The sequence below is a fragment of the Dermochelys coriacea genome, chromosome 11 (genome assembly GCF_009764565.3).
Source record: "Dermochelys coriacea isolate rDerCor1 chromosome 11, rDerCor1.pri.v4, whole genome shotgun sequence".
Taxonomy (NCBI): Eukaryota; Metazoa; Chordata; order Testudines; family Dermochelyidae; genus Dermochelys; species Dermochelys coriacea.
This window is the reverse complement of record NC_050078.2, coordinates 21,101,038-21,123,712: the sequence shown is the minus strand read 5'-3', so window position 1 is coordinate 21,123,712 and position 22,675 is coordinate 21,101,038. Positions and strand designations below refer to the sequence as shown.

The 22,675-nt window shown below is 41.8% G+C and overlaps 1 protein-coding gene across 1 annotated transcript in view; it reads left to right on the top strand.

The window, feature by feature from the left end:
• The window catches only part of LOC119863491 (von Willebrand factor D and EGF domain-containing protein-like), a 158,892-nt gene that overhangs the window by 61,097 nt on the left and 75,120 nt on the right, over positions 1–22,675 (top strand). The window contains 2 exon segments of the mRNA XM_043504852.1: positions 10,072–10,176; positions 18,254–18,368. Of these exon segments, the coding sequence (XP_043360787.1) occupies positions 10,072–10,176; positions 18,254–18,368 (220 nt within the window).

Here is a 22,675-nt window from a genome sequence, read left to right as displayed (position 1 = left end):
TCTAAATAGTCCCTAACCACCTCTATCTCTACAGAGGGCTGGCCATCTCTTCCCCATTTTGTGTTGCCCAGCACAGCAGTCTGGGAGCTGACCTTGTTAGTGAAAACAGAGGCAAAAAAAGCATTGAGTACATTAGCTTTTTCCACATCCTCTGTCACTAGCTTGCCTCCCTCATTCAGTAAGGGGCCCACACTTTCCTTGGCTTTCTTCTTGTTGCCAACATACCTGAAGAAACCCTTCTTGTTACTCTTGACATCTCTTGCTAGCTGCAGCTCCAGGTGCGATTTGGCCCTCCTGATATCTTTCCTACATGCCCGAGCAATATTTTTATACTCTTCCCTGGTCATATGTCCAAGCTTCCACTTCTTGTAAGCTTCTTTTTTATGTTTAAGATCCGCTAGGATTTCACCATTAAGCCAAGCTGGTCGCCTGCCATATTTACTATTCTTTCGACTCATCGGGATGGTTTGTCCCTGTAACCTCAACAGGGATTCCTTGAAATACAGCCAGCTCTCCTGGACTCCCTTCCCTTTCATGTTAGTCCCCCAGGGGATCCTGGCCATCTGTTCCCTGAGGGAGTCAAAGTCTGCTTTCCTGAAGTCCAGGGTCCGTATCCTGCTGCTTACCTTTCTTCCCTGCGTCAGGATCCTGAACTCAACCAACTCATGGTCACTGCCTCCCAGATTCCCATCCACTTTTGCTTCCCCCACTAATTCTACCCGGTTTGTGAGCAGCAGGTCAAGAAAAGCGCTCCCCCTAGTTGGCTCCCCTAGCACTTGCACCAGGAAATTGTCCCCTACGCTTTCCAAAAACTTCCTGGATTGTCTATGCACCGCTGTATTGCTCTCCCAGCAGATATCAGGAAAATTAAAGTCACCCATGAGAATCAGGGCATGCGATCTAGTAGCTTCCGTGAGTTGCCGGAAGAAAGCCTCATCCACCTCATCCCCCTGGTCCGGTGGTCTATAGCAGACTCCCACCATGACATCACTCTTGTTGCACACACTTCTAAACTTAATCCAGAGACACTCAGGTTTTTCCACAGTTTCGTACCGGAGCTCTGAGCAGTCATACTGCTCCCTTACATACAGTGCTACTCCCCCACCTTTTCTGCCCTGCCTGTCCTTCCTGAACAGTTTATAACCATCCATGACTGTACTCCAGTCATGTGAGTTATCCCACCAAGTCTCTGTTATTCCAATCACGTCATAATTCCTTGACATCACCAGGACCTCCAGTTCTCCCTGCTTGTTTCCAAGGCTTTGTGCATTTGTATATAAGCACTTGAGATAACCTGTTGATCGCCCCTCATTCCCAGTATGAGGCAGGAGCCCTCCCCTCACAGACCTTCCTGCCTGTGCTTCCTCCCGGTATCCCGCTTTCCCACTTACCTCAGGGCTTTGGTCTCCTTCCCCCGGTGAACCTAGTTTAAAGCCCTCCTCACTAGGTTAGCCAGCCTGCTGGCAAAGATGTTCTTCCCTCTCTTCGTAAGATGGAGCCCGTCTCTGCCCAGCACTCCTCCTTCATGGAACACCATCCCATGGTCAAAGAATCCAAAGCCTTCTCTCCGACACCACCTGCGTAGCCATTCGTTGACCTCCACGATTCGACGGTCCCTACCCAGGCCTTTTCCTTCCACGGGGAGGATGGACGAGAACACCACTTGCGCCTCCAACTCCTTTATCCTTCTTCCCAGAGCCACATAGTCCGCAGTGATCCGCTCAAGGTCATTCTTGGCAGTATCATTGGTGCCCACGTGGAGAAGCAGGAAGGGGTAGCGATCCGAGGGCTTGATGAGTCTCGGCAGTCTCTCCGTCACATCACGAATCTTAGCCCCTGGCAAGCAGCAGACTTCTCGGTTTTCCCGGTCAGGGCGGCAGATAGATGACTCAGTCCCCCGGAGGAGAGAGTCCCCGACCACCACCACCCGCCTTCTCCTCTTGGGAGTGGTGGTCGTGGAACCTCCAACCTCAGGACATCGCATCTCATGCCTCCCAACCAGCGGAGTCTCCTTCTGCTTTCTCCCCCCAGACATATCATCTGGTCCACTCTCCGCATTGGTACCTGTGGAGAGAACATGAAAGCGGTTAGTTACTTGTGTCTGTGTTACTGGAACCCGGACATTCCGCTTACCTCTTCTGGAGGTCACATGTTGCCAAGCTTCTTCACTGGCCTCTTGGCTCCTCTGTGCAACCTGCTCTACATCTTTAGAGCTTTGTGCCCCTAGAAGGCTATCCTGAGTTTGGTCCAGAAAATCCTCAGTCTCTCGTATACAACGCAGGGTCGTTACCTGTTGCTCCAGACCTTCAATCTTCTCTTCCAATATGGAGACCAGCTTGCACTTTGTACAGACAAAGTCGCTTCTGTCCTGTGGAAGAAAGACAAACATGGCACATCCAGTGCAGGTCACAACAGCTGAATTCCCCCCTTCCATATCACCTACCTACTACGGAGCTTCCTCAGAGACGTTGGCAAGATGTAAGCCTCACTGGGCTCACTCCAGGCGAACTCCCAGGCAAACTCCTGCTGTGAGCTGCTCTGCTGTCCCCGCTGCTCCCCTGGTTCGCTGCCGCTCAGCTGGTTCGCGAGGCTCTGGCTATTTTTAAACAGCCAGGCTTCCCTGACGCAAACACACAGACACCCTAATGCCCGCCCCCTGCAGGCTAGCAGCCAATCAGACACTCACTCAGGCTCCCTCCCAGCAAACACACGCTCGGATACTTCCTCAGCAAGCAAACACACACACTCGGATACTTACCAGTCCCAGGCAAACTCCTGCTGTGAGCTGCTCTGCTGTCCCCGCTGCTCCGCTGGTTCGCTGCCGCTCAGCTGGTTCGCGAGGCTCCGGCTATTTTTAAACAGCCAGGCTTCCCTGACGCAAACACACAGACACCCTAATGCCCGCCTTACCTCATGTTCGCCATCCGGGAGGTTCCGCAAGACTCCATGGCTTTCTCTCCATCCGAACTACTATATAGGCACCACCCTCGAGGCATATTGGATATACCCAAAGAAGTCTGGGAAGAGGAGCCAAATCCCGGAAGGAATGTAGTTGAGCATGTACTGCAGATGAGATAGCCCGAGTTACGCCCATTGTACGGGAACACTTGGAAAGAGCACAGGAGACCCAACGAACCCATTATAACCATCAAGCGAAGCTTCGACGGTTCCAACCAGGGGATCGGGTGATGTACTGGTGCCCACAGCAGAAAGTAAACTGTTGGCCCAGCGGCAGGGACACTACAAAATAATCTAAGCCATGAGAGAGGTGAACTATAAGGTGTGGCAGCCAGGCCACTGGAAATCAGAGCAAATTTACCACATCAATCTTCTAAAACCTTGGCATGATCGAGAGGCATGCTTAGTCATGCAGGAGATCCTTCCCCAGGAGGATAACTTACATGAGCAAGTGAGGATATCATCCGACTTGACGCCTATCCAAAAGATCGAGGCAGCCGACATGATTAATAGCAACAGAGATGTGTTCTCTACAAAACCAGGGCGGACGACTGAGCCCTATCACCATATCCGCACAATCCCCGGAGCCAAGGTAACATTGAGACCCTACCGAATCCCAGCAGCCAAAAGAGAGGAAATCAAGGCCAAAGTAAAGAAAATGTTAGAATTAGGGGTTATTGAAGAATCTTACAGTCAGTGGTCCAGTCCAATTGTTCTAGTGCCTAAACCTGACGATACCATGAGATTCTGTAATGACTTTTGCCAACTGAATGAAATATCCCAGTTTGATGCATACGCCCCCCATACCACGCATTGATGAACTGGTTGACCAACTGGGTAGTGCCTGATTCTTGACTGCACTGGATCTGACAAAAGGGTACTGGCAGATTCCTCTGACCAAAGAAGCTAAAGAAAAGACAGCATTCTCCACCCCGGATGGGCTATTCCAGTACACCATCCTCCCTTTTGGGCTACATGGGGCCCCAGCCACATTCCAGCGCCTCATGGATAAGCTGCTGCGCCCCCATACTAGTTATGCAGCTGCATACCTAGATGATGTCATCATCCATATGCCAGACTGGGGAACTCACTTGGAGAAAGTTGAGGCAGTACTGCGCACCTTAAGGTGGGCTGGCCTCACTGCTAATCCTGCTAAATGCGCCATAGGGCTAGCAGAGGCTAAGTACCTGGTTTATACTGTGGGAAGGGGCATAGTGAAGCCCCAAACGAATAAACTAGAGGCAATTCAAAACTGGCCCCGGCCAACCCGAAAGAAGCAGGTCCGTGCTTTCCTAGGCGTGGTAGGCTACTATCGATGGTTTATTCCCCACTTCGCCACTAGGGCAAATCCCCTGACTGACCTGGTGAAGGCCTGAGGTCCAGACATGGTAAAGTAGACCGACTCAGCAGAGGGGGCATTTACAGACCTTCGGACGGTCCTCTGTAATGACCCCCATGTACTCATAGCCCCAGACTTTAACAGGGAATTTATTTTACAAACAGATGCTTCCAAGGTGGGGTTGGGAGCAGTTCTGTCGCAAATGGTTGGAGAAGAGCTACACCCAATCCTCTACCTAAGCAGAAAGCTTCTTCCAAGAGAACAGAAATACGCAGTAGTCGAGAGAGAATGCCTTGCTGTCAAATGGGATATGGAGACAGTGCGTTATTACCTCTTAGGCCGGCGATTTACTCTTGTGATGGACCATGCACCCCTCCAGTGGATGCAGCGGAATAAGGAAAAGAATGCAAGGGTCACCAGGTGGTTCTTATCCCTCCAACCATTCCAGTTCCGCATACGGCACAGGGCTGGATGCCACCATGGCAACGCTGATGGTCTGTCACGAGCATACTGCCTGGCGTCCCAAGTTGCCGAACTCTGTGGTGTTGAGCGGGGGGGGATATGTGACGGGGCAAGGCCAGATGGCTATGGAAGAGTAGTGGGAGATAGATATATTAGCTCCAGGCTAAACAAATCCCTGGTACCTGGTTAAGTGAAATGGAAGCTGCTCCTGGGGCCAATTAAGAACTTTCCAGAAGGCAGAGAGAAGGCTAGGTTGCTTGGGACACCTGAAGCCAATCAGGGGCTGGCTGAAACTAGTTAAAAGCCTCCCAGTCAGTCAGGTGGGTGTGCATGTCAGGAACTGTGGGAAGAAGTTGCGCTGTTGGAGAGGCTGAGTAGCACACACCATATCAGGCACAAGGAAGGAGGCCCTGAGGTAAGGGTGAAGTGGAGCTTGGGGAAGTGAGGGCTGCTGTGGGGGGAAGTAGCCCAGGGAATTGTACATGTCATGTGTCTAAAAGGTCACTGAGAATAAATGTACCATAGTACCATAGCTGATACTACTATCTACCCGGAGTAGAGGGTGGGCCCAGGCTCCCCCACCACCACCTTTGCCCCCACTGAGACTGGGAGACAACAGAGACTGTGTAAGGAAGGATAACTTCTCCTCACCTCCCTCACTGACTTATGATGAAAATGGCTCAGTAGACTGTGACCCTTGTCTTTAGAGAAAGAATGGTTACATGGATGGTCACAGTGAGCCTCTGAGGCTAGCAAAATCCGTCAGGAAACGCGGGACCCACGGAGGCAAGGAGAGAACTTTGTCACAATAGATAACCTGTGCTTCAGATCTTAAACCAGTCTCCATTGGAAATCAGGATGAGACCTATGTAGGGGGCAAGACATCTGCCTACTGGAGGATTCTTATACCTTCCTCTGAAGCACCTGGTACTGTCCACAGAATACTGAACTAGATGGACTTTGATGCACTGTGGCATTTCCTATATTTGTAGATACAGGTTTCCCAAGATCTAAGGAGATGCTACACTCTCTGCTTGTTATGTGGGTTGTGAGGGGAAACAGTGCCCCCTAATGGAATGATTTGGAGGAATTGAACTTCTTGGATCCTGTGTGGCAGGCTTTTCCTTGAGAGGGTATAATTAGTAGCTCTGTGTCTAAATAAAGGGCGCTTTTCACTAGGCTGATTAATTAGGTTGATAGTTTTATACCTTATGCTTACTGTGTATTATGGTTCATTTTGTTTTCTGGTGCCACACACATTCATAGTTGGGTTGTGCAGCTTCTTTATTTTTCCCTTCCAAAATTTCCATAGAATGTTTCTCATCTTGAACTACAGTTCAAGGAAATCTGTCTCTGAGCACTCTTCACCTACCCAGCCTTTGAGGGCAATCCTCTTAGATATAGCTGGTTCATGGCTATCTGGTGAATACAAAATTAAAACCTTATGTGCCAAATGTATCCAGCTGCATGAATTTATATTCCCCACACGGGTTGTTTGGTGGGTGGATTATGAAGGAAGCACCAGACTATAGTTTTAAAAGCCTTAGTAGAGCTGTGCAGAACATGAATATTGTGTTTCACAGAGGATTTTGAATTTTTTTTTTCATTCTTGTTTAGAACAAAAGTCAAAAATATTGAAATTCTCCAAGAAAGAAAATTAAAAAAAAGTTCCATTTCAACAAAGCTGATTTAATATTATAATATATAATAGAAAACAAAAAATGAAACAAAAAGTAATTTTAAAAGGAAAAACTAGATTGTTTCACTCCAAAAATATTGAAATGGGATGTTGTCAGAACTTTTTTTTTTTGCCCTTTTTTCCTCAGAAACAAAACTTCAGTGAAATTTAGCAGAGCATTTTGCTTTCAATGGAACTGTGTTTTCCAACCAGCTGTACCTCTCTGTGCTCTTTCATTTTATCTCCTCTCCTATTCATGTTTCAGGTTTTGCTTATTTCTCCCATGCCCATGCTGCTGAATGTAGATTAGACAATATCAGGTGTAACATCAGTCAGTTAGTTTAGAATAATTTGTGCAGTTATCAAAACACAAACACCTATTTAGAGAATGAGATCACTTAATGAGATCAGAAATGAGGCTAGCCAAAGGAGAATGTAGCAATCATCTCCATCAGCACTAGTTCAGTTTTGGAGGCTTTCTTGGTATGGACATATTATTTGAATAGAAGACCAATGAACTCCAAAGCAGGTGTGCCAAGGATTGGCTACATAGCTTGTGAAGTCCACATTGCTGCCAGCTTCAAAGGTGCAATAAGATTGCCAATGATGAATATAAACTGACTCTCCCGCCCGTCTACCTAAAGGGTGTTGCCGGAGATTGATCTGGGTGGCGCTCCATCTGCCAGAAGGCCATATCAACCCCTCCTTTTGGCATTTGCCATTATGATGACGATGAGTTAGGCCATCCATCTACATGTGGGTTGGGGGAAAAGTGGGAGGAGGTTGGTGGATAACTGTCAGATTTGGAAAGTATGCTCCTTCTCTGATTTATTAATATTTCTAGAGCTATGTGAAAAGTTGAAACAATTATCTAAAAAAATACAACAAATTAGAAACTGAATTAGGATTCACCAGGTTGGATTGGTTTTTCACACATTTTGTTTTTTCATTCACAAACTCTTGTACAAGCCAAATGTTGTTGTACTTATGATTATGAATAATGCAAACAACATTTTGTTCCATGATGAATTAAATTCATTTCAAGCAGCAGAAACAGACTTCCTGACTCACCCAGTCATTTGTCTAAAAGCCCTGCTGTTTCTTTGAAGTTGATACAGAAACTGAGTCATGGTTTTCAGTGACTTTCAATGAGACTTAGGCTCCTAAGCACCCAACTTGCTTTTGAAAATTGAACTTGAGCTCCTAAGTCACATAAGCACTTTTACAAATTCCCTCCAATATCACTAAGTGACCAATTACAAAATGACAACAATGAATAATGAAACAAACTGTACAAAAAAACCCACAGACTGAAAGTTATTATAATGTGTTAAAAATTAAAAATATTGAGAAATGTGGAAAAGTTATAGTTTGTTCAGAGCACAATTAACAAACAGAAAAATGAGTCCTGTGAATTATTCCTTATAAAGAGTTTGCTCTGTTCTAATCTTTACCATTATTGATGTTTATTACCATGTGTACTAGTGCTGACAAAACACACACCTTGAGGGTACTGGTAAAAGAATGAAATTAAAGTTAAAATGTATTAAGAATGATCTTTTCTTAATGGAGATCTTGCCTGCAAACAAGCAAAATCTTATAATAGAAAAAAAATTGAAGTTTTTTTCTGCCATTGAATTAAAAAAATAAAGTCTTCCTTTTTAAAGCTCTTTTCCAGTATGTGTCAGTACATATCACTTCTACTGAATATGATGTTCAGGAGGGAGTTAAGTTCTTTTTAAAACTGTACCAATACATTTTCATTTCAATTTAATTTAATGTTGCTTTTCCTTCTTTTCCAGAATTTCAAATTATAAAAGCCCACGATTACAATAATTTTTCTAGTTAGATTGGTTTGTGTGGAAGTGAGTGTGTTCAACGATTAATGTATTGTCAGCTGAGGACAATTGCAGGCTATATTGTGGGAATACTCACTTTATCATGTTCCAAAGGAACCTTTGTTGTTCTTTCTGAACTTGTGATAATTGAGGCTCTGTGTATTTATTCAATCATTTATTTTGCTTTATATTCATCAATGTTTTTTGCATGCTGGATTATAAATAACACTCCCCTCCTGTGAACTCAAATACCTTATTAGCTGATGAAAGTACTTTTTTCTCTGGGTCCAGTGGCTCCTAGCAAAGCACAAAATGTTACTGAATAGGAGATAAAAAGAAAAGGAGTACTTGTGGCACCTTAGAAACTAACAAATTTATTAGAGCATAAGCTTTCGTGAGCTACAGCTCACTTCATCGGATAAGTGAGCTGTAGCTCACGAAAGCTTATGCTCTAATAAATTTGTTAGTCTCTAAGGTGCCACAAGTACTCCTTTTCTTTTTGCGAATACAGACTAACACGGCTGCTACTCTGAATAGGAGATGTTTCAGAGTAGCAGCCGTGTTAGTCTGTATTCGCAAAAAGAAAAGCAGTACTTGTGGCAGATATGTTTTGCATCCTGCCTCTGAATCAACAGCCTTTCAGTTTTAGCAAACTTCTTACGTACTCCATTTTTAAAGTTGATTAAGGCATTTTATATCTCCAGGATATTCATAAAGAAGGGCCTCTTTGCTGTCTTGCCAATGTACTATGTGCTTTGCTAGTTCAGTCAGTGTTTACTGGATACTTTCTGGAATATTTTTGCTTGCTAATGTTCCATACCTCTCAAGTGTCTCTCATTTTGAGAAATCTCTCACTTTAGTCCCAAAGTTAACTTTGTTCCACATGAATCTGTTTTTATTGTCAAAAATTATTTATATCAGAAATAAGGAATCATGAAATCTGGGTTACAGAAACAGTCATTCACTTAATGGCATGAACCTGACAGAGTTTAAAGTTACCTGCATTAATCATTATTTTGTGTCCCTCATTTTGTGCATCGCCTACATTATCTCCGGTATCTGGGCTTTGCCAGGTTGAGAGGTATGGGCTACTCACAATTTCAGAGTAAAGTTTGCAGTTCTAAATGCTTTACTACCTCTGGTGGTTGAATATGGGTTGCATTTCTACTGAGAACAAATAGCTGGCTGTTACTGAGCAGAATTACAGGTTGTCGAGAGTCTATGCTGTGATGCTACCGATGATGCAAGAAAACCAAAGATGGACTCTGAATAGGAACAATAGTGATTGTGAGTAAAGTGATGGTGAGGAAATCCTATGAATCCACTTAAACAATTTTAATACATTAATTGATGGCCCCAGGAATGTGACCCCTCCCCCCCACCTCCCACCCCCACATACACACATATATACACACAAACTGCTCTTGGTATTTGCTTTTCATTATGGAGAAAGGGTGGCAAACAGTCCAAGGTCAGATGTACTGTTGAAAAAGTACAAGTGTTTTGTCTACTGAAAATATATTAAGTAACACTTCAAAGCATGGCTATTTGACAAAGCTAACAGCTATCACAAAACTTCATATCTGAGCCCAAAGATCTTTTGGTTATTAATAATGGTTTCCAGTTTGCAACATCAAGCAATTTGTCAGCTTGTAGGGAAGTAAGTCACAAGTGGTTTAATTTATCTTGTTGGCAGGTATCCAGTTCAAGGGTGCAATGGTTATGTGCTCCGAAATGAGCAGACAGTATCCATATGGAACCTTATTAATTAGAATGATGATTTTTGTATCGTTTAGATTACTAATGATGGCTTCCAGTACAGCAATTCCAAAGTTCTGACCCTGTACGATGGAGCCTGCCAGGTCTGTGAATTCCATCCAAGTGGACTTTGTAAGTTAAAGGTAATTTTAAAGAGTGTAAAGGTTTAATACAAATCATTCATCTGTTTCTTAACTCTGACTCACTTTTGTCTAATGTGTGCTTTAATGGTCTTGGAAGAGGAAATACTGTTTTATGGGTCATCTGGATGGCTAACTATTTTGTCCTCTTTCTGAAAATGGTCACACCGTTATGTGATTTGAACAGTTTCTATGTGACATAAATAGTTGATGGATTACATTTGCTGCACTTTACAAGGGATATTTCTAATTATGACATTTCCAAAAGCCCATGGTTGTTGATATCTGTAAATTGGAAATATTTATACAAGTGAACAGAACGAGGGAGAACCAGAGGTGCTGGGGTCATTCCTGATAAACAGGACTCTCTCATGCTGAAAGGATTTCTAACCAACCCCCTCTTGGGAAGAATCTTTGCTAGGAAGATTTCCGATTTCTCAGTGGGGGGTAGGCTTATTATCTGTCCTCGCTTCAGTCTTGTGGGGATATTGTAACTACAAGTCATAACAACTCTATATCCATTCCCTCCAGCAGCACTAGGTGTACCAGGGTGAGTGCTATGCATTTTTCTCATATAGAGACACCCTTGAGATAAGTTAAAACATCTTTGCTTGCATTAAATATCTGTAAGTGCAGATATAGAGTAATATGACAGATTCAAAATGGTAATCAAAATCTAGTGCTACATTTTAAATTGCCAGTACACCACGGAAGTGGTGAGAATGCAGTCTATCCTTTTGTTTTCCTGTGTGCTCTACTAAATTAACATGACCCCCTTCAAAAACCTTCTCCCCTTTTCCAGAGGATCCCAATGAATAATTTTTCAATACAATTTTAAAACATCTTTTGGGAGGCTAAAATATTTCACTGTCCTAATCCATCTTTTCAGTTCTGATATAAAAATAAATACAATATAGGCATCAATCTTCCCTTTGCATAAAATAAGTTTCACACAGGTACATCCTCTTCTTACTTCATTTGCCTTGTTCTCATTAACATTAATCAAAGAATAATGTCTTCAGAGTTGCTCTGAAAATTGCTCTTGAAACGCCATATCACTTACCACAATAAAATGGCAATTCCTACCTTTCAATTTAAGTCAGTAACACAGAATAATTAAAGGGTCCAGTCCTGAACAAAATCACTTCAATTTTTGATTAAAAGAATTAATACATTACAATCAAAACATACTATAAATTATACTTCTCCTTAAATATATGCAGTGTTGTTGTAGCTGTGTCAGTTCCAGAATATTATAGAGACAAGGTGGGTAAGGTAATATATTTTATTGGGCCAACTTCTGTTGGTGAGAAAGACAAGCTTTTCAGCTGCACAGAGCTCTTCTTCAGGTCTGGGAAAGGTTTCAGAGTAGCAGCCAAGTTAGTCTGTATCCACAAAAAAAACAGGAGTATTTTACTCAGAGGGTCACAACTAAATACAAAATCGAAGGATAGTTTACCATAAGTACAGGTTTCAGAGTAGCAGCCGTGTTAGTCTGTATTCGCAAAAAGAAAAAGAGTACTTGTGGCACCTTAGAAACGAACAAATTTATTAGAGCATAAGCTTTCGTGAGCTACAGCTCACTTCATCGGATGCATTTGGTGGAAAACTTCAGAGTAGCAGCCGTGTTAGTCTGTATTCGCAAATTTTCCACCAAATGCATCCGATGAAGTGAGCTGTAGCTCACGAAAGCTTATGCTCTAATAAATTTGTTAGTCTCTAAGGTGCCACAAGTACTCCTTTTCTTTTAGCATAAGTAGTTTTTGTCTTTTCGCGTTTTCCTGTGTGAGTTCATTCAAAAGCCTAGTGGTTGTCTGGTTTCATTCACATACTTGTTGATGAACTCACACAGGAGAATGATAAAAGATCAAAACACCATAACACCTGTGGGTGAACACTTTTCATAAAGCGATCACTCTATATCTGACCTATCAGTGCTCATCCTCAAAGGAAACTGCACAACACTTTCAAAAGACAAGCCTGGGAGCTTAAATTCGTCACTTTGCTAGGTACTAAAAATCATGGTCTTAAAGACACTGTATTTATGGCTTATTACAACAATCTACAACCCACTAGCCCCCCTTTGTCCTCTGACAACAGGGGTGTTAAATGGCCACTTCACCTCGAATGGTCCCAGGCTTAGAATATGTGCTACTTATGCTAAACTATCTGTTTGATGTTATATTTAGCTGTGAACCTCTGAGTACCTTTACCAGACCTGAAGAGCTCTGTGTAGCTGGAATGCTTGTCTCTCTCACCAACAGAAGTTGGTCCAGTAAAAGACATTACTTCACCAACCTTGTCACTGTTTCTTCAAGTTCTTTTCCTCATTCTTGTGTTTTTCAAATTCTGAAGTATGTACATTTCCTCAAGATTCATGCCTCCCCCAGATTATAATAATTTCTACTGTAAAATTTTCCACGAGACTGTTTGAATTTGGCTATAAAATGCATTAAACCACATTCTAATTACCCCTGCTATAATATTTCTTTATAACACCTAAATTGCTTTTAGGAAAGGCGTTTCAGTTAGTGAATATTTTATACAAGGCCATTTCACATTTTGTGTTCCTCTTCTATGGAGCCCATTCATCACTACATTATCACATCAGAAAAGTACTCTCATTTGTCACCAGAACCAAAGTCTAATTCCTCTGAAAACAACAATATAATGAAGTCTTCTTATCCTCCAAATTATAACGGTCAAGATCCAGGTCTTTCTTTTTTAGGTTTCATAGTAGCAGCCGTGTTAGTCTGTATTCGCAAAAAGAAAAGGAGTACTTGTGGCACCTTAGAGACTAACAAATTTATTAGAGCATAAGCTTTCGTGAGCTACAGCTCACTTCATCGGATGCATCCAATGAAGTGAGCTGTAGCTCACGAAAGCTTATGCTCTAATAAATTTGTTAGTCTCTAAGGTGCCACAAGTACTCCTTTTCTTTCTTTTTTAGGGTACTGCATGAAAGTCCTTTCAGTTCTTTTATTTTACAGAATATTCACAAATTACTATAATGTAATATATTATGTAGTATATTTTGTAAGGATTCTGAGAAACTAAAAAAAGATCCTTAGAAAAGACAGGATTCAGTATATGATCCAATCGGAGAGTAATCCCATTGTCTTCTATGGGACTATTCGTGTGTCAGGTAGAATACGGCCTTATGTCTGAATTTGGAACCTTATGCTGGTAATACGCTTAGTGAAGAAAATGGGATTAACCTGAATAAGGACTGAAGGACTGGGCTTTAATATTTGAGCAATGTCAAAAAGTGAAATGATTAAACTTTAAAGAGACAAAGTCTAGTTTGAAATGTATGCTTCAGGAATAACTCCACAATAAAATTGGTGGTTTGGATTCAGTGACTATAAAACTCAGAGATTTAGGGCTACATTCAAAAAGGAGGTTTAGGCATTCCAATGCTAAGCAGTACAATGCCTAACTTTTATGCACTTTGCTGCCAAGTGAATTCTCAGTCCCAAGTTAGGGTTCCAGGCTCCCTATACAATGCATGGGGAGAGTTAGAAGCCAACACCTAGCATGGGAAACCACCAAAGGCTAGCCAGAAGGCCGTGCTGAGGAGAGGAGTGTGACCAATACCCCTCCCCTCAAATGGAGTTGGGTGCCTAACTCTAGGGGGGATGAAAATACTTCCCACCACTCGGGATTCACAGCTGTCAACCATCTCCTGGAGTTAGGTATAAGCCAGATCAATCTTTTCTCACAAAAAAAATGAGGCGGAGAAGGAATTCTAGCAGGAAACATAGGAAGAATATGATCATAGAATATCAGAGGTGGAAGAGTACTGTAAGGAGATCATCTAGTCCAACCCCCTGCTCAAAGCAGGACCAATCCCCAATATCTGCCCCAGATCCCTAAATGGCCCCTTCAAGGATTGAACTCACAACCCTGGGTTTACCAGGCCAATGCTCAACCACTGAGCTATCCCTCCCCCTCATGGATCAGGAATCAGGGCCTGCAGCAAAGCCAGTCTCAGGGCTACCTAACAAGCGCTGCTGACCTGTAGTAGGCTGCCTGATTGGCTACACAGTCTAATTGATTGGAAGAGTCAGTAAAGCAGCTCTTAAGCCCAGCAGCAGCAGCAGCAGCAGCAGCATTTCAGTAGCTCCTCGGAGCATTTGTCTATGGCTGTTATAGCTCCTGAGCCTGCTGGTTCCCTGCCTTGGATCCAGCGCTGCCCTGGCCTTGTCTTGCTCCAGGTAACCTGGCTATGCCACTCAGCTCTGATTCCTGACTTTCTTTCTGATCCTTGACTTTGCTCCATCAAGGACTTCACAAAGTTGCATTTCTGCAGAGCTTATAACCTGGTGCAGATTTGGGAAGGAAATGAATGGAAAACCACCTTTCATACCAGGTGTGATCACTTTGAGTAGTTGGTCATGCAGTTTGGGTTGTGCAACATCCTGGCAACCTTCCAGTATTTAATAAATTTGTTATTATTTACATGGATGACATCTTAATTTTCTCTTAAAGTCAGGCCATCCACAGTCATCACATGTTCATGTTCTTGGAGACACACTGCCAAAACCACCACAAATTTGATAAAGCCACAGTAGAATTCTTGGGCTATATCATCTTGCCTGAGGGACTTACCATGGACCTGCACAAGATGGCAATAATATCTGACTTTGGCAATAATATCTGACTAATCCTTCAGGTTCACCAATTTCTATAGGCAATTTGTAAAAGGATTCCCTTGCATGGTTACTCCCATAATGGTGCGCATACAAAAGGGGGGGAGCTGGGTTGCCTGGTCCATCGAGGATTAGTCAGCCTTTGATTAATTGAAGAGGGCATTCACCTCGGCATCCATCCTGATTTACTCACCAAGCCATTCACAACTGAGGCTGAGGTCTCGAATTTTGCAATAGGTGCTGTATTGTTTCAATACACAAGCCCCACAACTCCATCCTTGTGCCTTTTATTCTCAGAAGCTAACCCTATCGGAAAAAAATTATATTTTGGACAAGGAGATACTAGCTATAAATGTAGCTTTCGAGGAGCAGTGCCACCTCCAAGAAGGAGCCTGATCCCAGGCCAAGTCCTGATGGACCACTAGAATCTGAACTACTTCTGGACTGCTAGATACCTTAACCAACACCAGATCTGCTCATCCCTCTTCTTCACTTGTTTGACTTTGTGGTAAACTATCATGCAGGGATGAGAAATGGAAAAGCAGATGCCCTATCCCACAAAGACAAATATCTTGAACCTGGTGAAGATCCCTCTACCACCATGCTCAAAGTGTCCAAATTTGTCAATCAGATGATCAACAGCAGTCTTACATCCTCCATCCATTCCCTGATAACTCCTTCATAACCCAGCTCCACTAGACACTGAACGCTGCAGGTACCCAACCCAACTTCAAGTTCCTATTTTAGAATAGCCTCCTCAGTCACAAGGGTTGCACTTACATTCCAGAGAGACTAACTAGGCTTCAGGTATTGAAATGATGCCTCCATTTGCCACTTGTGGACCATTTTGGTCAATTCAAGACCTGGCATCCGGTCTCAAGAAGCTTCTAGTGACCATTACTATATCAATAGACTTCATTAACTGCGATGATCCCAGGACATTCAGTAATCCTGATTGCCATAGACCTTCTAACAAAGATGGCCCACTTCATCCTATGCTGTACTGTTCCTACCACACAGGAGACTGCTTGGCTTCTCCTGGAAAATGTCATCTGCCACCAAAGTTTACCGACAAGCATTATATCAGACTTGGGACCGCAGTTCATCTCCTGATTATGGCAGGAATTTCTCAGACTCCTTGGCATCAAATTCCTCCTATCACATTGTCCACCTATCACCCGCAGACTAATTGGCAAACAGAGAGAGTCAATCAAATCTTGGCACAGTGTCTTCACTGTTTTCTGAGTTATTACAAGAACAACTGTCTTACCCTGCTGTGCTCTGCTGAATTCGCATGTAACAATAAATTCCATGCCTTAACCCAACACACCCCATTCTTTACAAACTATGGCTTTCACCCCTAGTTCCGCACAGACATACCTGTAAGTTATCCAGTACCAACCACTTCAGATTTAGCCTCCCATCTATACAAGTTCACCAGCAGATCAGGGGAACACTTGTAGTTTGCCAAAGAAGCATATAAACACCCATGGGAACCAAGACTGTCAGGCTGCTCCAATCTCGACATAAGAGGCAAGGTATGGCGCTCTGCCCAGGATCTTAAATCGAGCCACCCATGTGCCATACTATCAAAACCTGGGCTCTTTCAGGATTATACAATGAGCAAACTCAGTGGCTTTAAAGTTACAGCCAGACAGATCATTGTAAATTTACCCCATCTTTGACATCTCACTTTTAAAGCCCTTCACCGAGAACCTGCACCCAAATTGCTCCAACCCACCACTGCCGCCTATAACAGTTCATGGATAGGAGTACTTGGTCCGCCAAAACCTCAACTCTCAATGAGTTAGTAGAAGATTCGAGTAGCTGGTGGATTGGGAAGGCTACAGACCGGACAAGAGGTCTTGAGAACCAGTAGAAAACATCCATTTCCTGGACCTACTGTTAGAACTCCGTCAGTAGTATTCTGAGAAACTGGGCCCTGAGGAGGCGCTCTTAAGGGGGAGGTACTGTCAGGATTCAGTGCCTGCGGCAGATCCAGTCTCCAGGCAAACTTAATGAGGGCAGCTGGCCTCTAGTAGGCTGCTTGATTGGCTACTCCACCTGATTGGTGGGAAGAGTTTGCTGACCAGTTCTTAAACCCAACAGCAGCAGCTTGGTGGTTGCTCAAAGCATTTGTCAAGGGTGTGATAGCTCCTCCTTGTTCTCTGCCCTGCTCATGCCATGGACACAACCTTGCCTTACTTCTGGTAATGTAACTCTGATTCCTGACTTTGGGTGTGATCTTCAGCTCTGACATCTGACCTCTGGCTCCAGTTCTGACCCTCAGCTCTGATCCTGACTTCAGCTTTGACCCTTGGCTCTGGTATCTGGCCTTTGACTCTGGCTTTGATGCTGACCTTCTATTCTTGGCTACCAACTCCTGCTTCAACCACTGGGTATGACGCTGGGTCTCCCAAGTGAGTGCCTTCACCACTGGAATATTGTGGGGTGGGGCTTCCTCAGCTTTTCTTATTGAAGCTGCTACAGGTTGCATAGAATAATCAAGGCTCCCTGGGCCAGAGAAAGAGTGAGACTCTATAACCCAGTGATTAGAGCACTTACCTGGCATGTGGGAGAGTCAGGTTTCAATCCCTACTTCAACGACTAATTATTTATACTAAGTGGAACTGCTTCATCAGGAGATATTGAGGGAGATACACCCCAAAAGGATAGGGTTTTGTTAGAAACATATCCAATAACCAGTTCACATAGTCACTATGGAAAGTCAACATATGCTCTATATAGAGATAAAGTCCACATCCAATTGACTAAAATTAATGATGTTTACTGGGACTTAGGCTCCTAAGTGACTTAGGTGCAATTGAAAATGTTACTGTTGGTTAAAATAATGTCATGGAAACCTAAAAAATAAAATGTTTCCTTACTACATTTTTATTTCATTCTGTACTGGGTTGTTATTGCCATTGAATTTTATTATTATTATTTCAATAGGAATGGACAGAAGCACTTAATTTTTTAATAAACAGAGTAAAATTCCAGAACATCAAAGTTTTTAGAAAGTGCCCTTAAGTGTTTTTATGGAGCTTATTTTTTGAGTGTCACAGATAATCATCAGATTAGCAAGCCACAGCTGGTAGTAATAATCACATACAGTACATACACATTTCTAGGAAAAAAGCTGTGTTCTACCAAATTTGTCCATGACAGTGACATTGCAAGTTGCCTAAGATAAGACAGACACAGCTACTAGGATCTTGCACTGAAACTGGAAAACTCTATGATGTTTCAGCAATGTAAAGATGCATTTGTATTCTCCTGGGGGACAAAGTGCTAGCATTTAAATTGTTTTTCTCTATTCCTAGAGAAACAGTAGCTCATGCTTATCTCAAGCAATTACTAACTGCTGATTTCTGTCATTTTTCTGGTCTTTTTCTTTTTAATTTATTTATTTATTTATTTGGCAGGAAGAGACTTGTAACATAGATGGACTATGCTACAGTGAAGGAGATTCAAGCCCTACCAGTCCATGTCTTCTCTGTGAACCTGACATTTCTAAATTCACATGGTCTATTAATGAAAGTAAGACAGATTTTTGTAAGATTTACAGGCATTTTGGTAAGAATGCAGTATTACATTCATTAAGTTTTAAACTGGGGCCTGATTCTGCAATCTGTGTGTATTGCCTTCAGTGGGTGTTTTGGGTGCACAAGGAATACAGGATTGTGATTGTGTGTATGTGCTACACATATATATGCAAGTTTCTGGTTCTAGGTTGAAACCTGGCAAAACTTCACAGAACTTTAATACAAAACAAAAAAAACAAAACAAAAAAACAGATAACCCCCCGAAAACAGGATTTTAGGAACTATCCACACAGCAAACACTTGAGATGTATCATTTCTGCAGTACTGAAAATTGTTAGCCAAGGGGCTACTGGCCCCAAAGACATCCATGCTACTCTCAAGAGTACAGGCTTTAAAGAGAAACCACTCAAGGAAAACAATATATTTGAAACACCAATGGAAGCAGATTATTTGGGGGTTTTAAAATAGGCTATAGGCTAAATTCTTGTAGGTGTTGCACAAAGGTGTCTAGGAGAAATCCAACAATCTGCAAGTGGAGCAAAGGGGAGAAATCATCCACCCTTATTCCTCTCCAAAAAACCTACAGGTGACCCTCTGAGGCCCTCATGACAGAAGTCATGGTGAAGGCTTCTGAGGCAACTCCTAGGGATTAAGGCCTGCAGTCTACATTTTTGTGTATGTACCCAAAAACTTGAGATAGCCATTACCCAGAAACCCCTTGTGCGGATTATTCATGCTCCTAACAGCAATGATTGTCCTGGGTTTATGTTCATGGTCACACATGTGTGCACAGCATTATTATTGAACTGTTGTTACAATAGATACATGCATTGGTTGCGGAGAGCAATTACATGTAGACCTAGCATTTGATTCTGTGTTGGCTTTCTGTAAACTTGGTCATGTTGTAATGCAAAGGGTCCACCAGGATAACAACTATTAAGGTCCACCTGAACCAGAATAGTGCTGGGGGGGGAGGGGAACAGACTAAACAAATCATACTATATGTTATCATCTAGAGAATAGCATAAGATTTAGATTTGGATTTCTGATGCCCCAAAGTATTGGAATTGGGATTTTGGTTTAAGCTTTAGTAAAGCTAGGAGTCCTTTGTGAAATCTGGACACAGATCCTTATTCAACCACCCAAAGTTTCAATAGTGCTGAGGTCCATGATTGGGACTCATTCCCATGTCCAGAATTGCTGAGACACTTAGAGAAAGTAAATAGAGTGCTATTTTATATTCATATATTTCTCATTGGATAGAATAAAACCCTCCATGTAAATCAAAAACACTCCTCTTTACAGTCTGCTTCAGGAACACCTCATTTCGTGTGCCACTGTTTTTGTTACTTCCTCTTGTAACTCTCCATCCGATTAACACCTTTGTGTTTATCTGCAACTGTATACCCATTGAGCATGCCATTGATTGCTTCTGGCATAACCTTTATGGGCTTAGTTGTTTTGAGTGTTTGTGACATAAAAGATAAATGAATAATAGATAGAAGCTTTCAGCAGTTATGCCATGACAGTTTGCTGGACAAGCAACTTAGGTTTGATAGCACAGCAAAGACAAGTGAAGAATCCTATTTAAATAATTGCATAATGTAAGACATGCTTTGGAAAGCAAAGGCTGAAAAATTGATACTTAAGAATAAAAGGATAGTGCTGATTCTGCTCCACATGCTGTTTACCAAAATTTATTGCAAAGATGCATCCAGTTCTTATGAGAGATATTATATAGATTTAAAATACCAGACTATGAAATGAAATTAATCTTCATAAATGAGAGGGTTACTCAAAGCTAAACATACCTATGAAATGAATTCCATTATGACATGATTCTTTTAAACATCAATAAATGTAAACTTGTACTGGTGTTTAAAAGAGAGAAAGGATGGGTTTGAGTTTAAGACACTGAACTAGGACTCAGGAGGTCAGGTCAAATGCCCAGCTTTGCTACAGACTTGCTGTGTTACCTCAGGCAAGTGAATTAATTTCTCTGTCTCAGTTTACAATTTTTAAAGTTGGGATAATAATTCATTTCTCTCACCCTTTGTTTTATCTACTTCAATTGTAAGATCTTAGGGGTAGGGTCTGTCTCTTATTTTGTGTTTGTACAGTGCCTAGCTACAAGGGGCTTTAATTTTGATTGAGGCATCTAGTCCCCTACTAATGAAGTACAATAATAATGTATATGAGATCAAATTGTGATACCTTTAATCATGTTGACAAGCACCTTATTCCTCAAAATACCCATTGAAATGGAGCAAGGTAGTACTGAAGTCATGAGTTAATGGTATCAGAAACGGTTCAATGGGCTGGTTGTTTAATTTACAATACTTTTTCTCAAAGTTGCCTGTTCAATTCATTTGTCATTCATCAATTTGGCAATTAGATTACTTAAACTTAACATATGAATTACATATGCTGTAAGTATACACATATATTTGTATGTAGTTATAATTTTTCTTGTCTTCAATGCCTATAATACACCACTGGAGACAAACAAGTTTCAAATTCAAATACAGTCAACTAGTATGCAAAGAAATCCTCTTTAATCACACATTCACAGATGTATACAAGGCATGTAGACATAGAGATCTATTGTATACTTCAATATGCAATTTTTCTTACAATAGACAAAAATATGAAAAATCCCTGAAAATAATTAAACCTCGTAAATCAAGGTGATATTTGATTGATGAAGTGAAGGAACAGTATCCTCTACAGAACTCTGAAATGCTATTGCATTCATTTTGTTGTAACTGATCTTTCCTCTTCCAGGTAAAGAGGATTTATTTCAATTTATTTTCTTTGTGCTCCTTATAAGGTAGATCTAACCATGTGGGCAATATTCACTTGTCCCTTGAAAAAGGTTTGCATTTGCAAATCACAACATCAGGCTTACAAGAGCTTGCAGTGTTGCTTTCTGAATTTGTTATTTTAAACCTCTTACTATAATATCCTGTCCTGCAGTTTTTTCACAAGTAATACAAATGTATTGTCATTTTCTGATTTCTACATTCTCAGTCTAGCAGTGCGTGTAATTCCGTGGACAAGTAAATGGTCAAAAGGTAAGGGAGGTATCATTTGACACATAAAAATGTATGTATAGAATTATAATTTCAGTGATGTCATCTTCCGTGATGTGGTGGGAGGGACTCACTGCCTCCCCCCAGTTCCAGGTCCTATGGTTGATGGAAATTTTGATCATCAGAAACAGATCAAGTTGAGTATCATTTAAAGCCCTTTTTCCCAGGAGCAGATGATATGAATCATAACAAACACAGAACAATTATGTAGATATATATTCGAGAAAATGTGTAAAATATCATTTAAAAATTGTTTTTTAAGTCATGTCAAAATGCAATCCTCACAAAGTTAAACTGTGAGCCTTGATCGACAAGTGTGTTATCAATTAATGCTCAGAACATGATACCTGATCATTTTTTAGTGTTTCAGATTACTTTATATGGAAGAAGAAAAGGAGTACCGGTGGCACCTTAGAGACTAACAAATTTATTAGAGCATAAGCTTTCGTGAGCTACAGCTCACTTCATCGGATGCATCCGATGAAGTGAGCTGTAGCTCACGAAAGCTTATGCTCTAATAAATTTGTTAGTCTCTAAGGTGCCACCGGTACTCCTTTTCTTTTTGCGAATACAGACTAACACGGCTGCTACTCTGAAACCTGTATATGGAAGGAGTGCTTCAAACTGATTTGCCATCATCAGCAAAAGAGAATTGGTTCAGTGGTAAAGATGATCAGCTTTGTTTATTATGCCAAAAGAATTGTAATGAGGCACTGGTTAAGACATCAGCAACCAGCCAGAAATTTCTGGAATCCATCCACAAATGGTATGCACATAGTTACATGACATACATTACATAACTTAATTAGTTACAATCCCAAAGTAATTTATCACAGAATTTTTGTTTTTATTTTGGTCTTGATCATTTTTAGGCATCAATGGGGAGAAGAAATGTACTGACTAGGAACTGAATCTTTGGAGAATATGACCATGGAGGACACGGTTACACACAACTCTCAGTGGCACTTTACATGCTATAAGAAGTACACACATAAACTGCATCTGGCAAGATTGGAGAGGAAAACAGCAAGCACCAGGAAACATTTGAAGACAATGGGACAAGTGTCAGTTGTGGGCAAAACTCACTTTATACTAGGTCCTATGGTGTGCATTTTGAGAAGACACCTACATCTTCTGCAGTAAGCCGGAAGCCTGAAGACACCCATTAACCACAGTTTCAACATGTGAGACAGATGAAAAACTGTCTGAA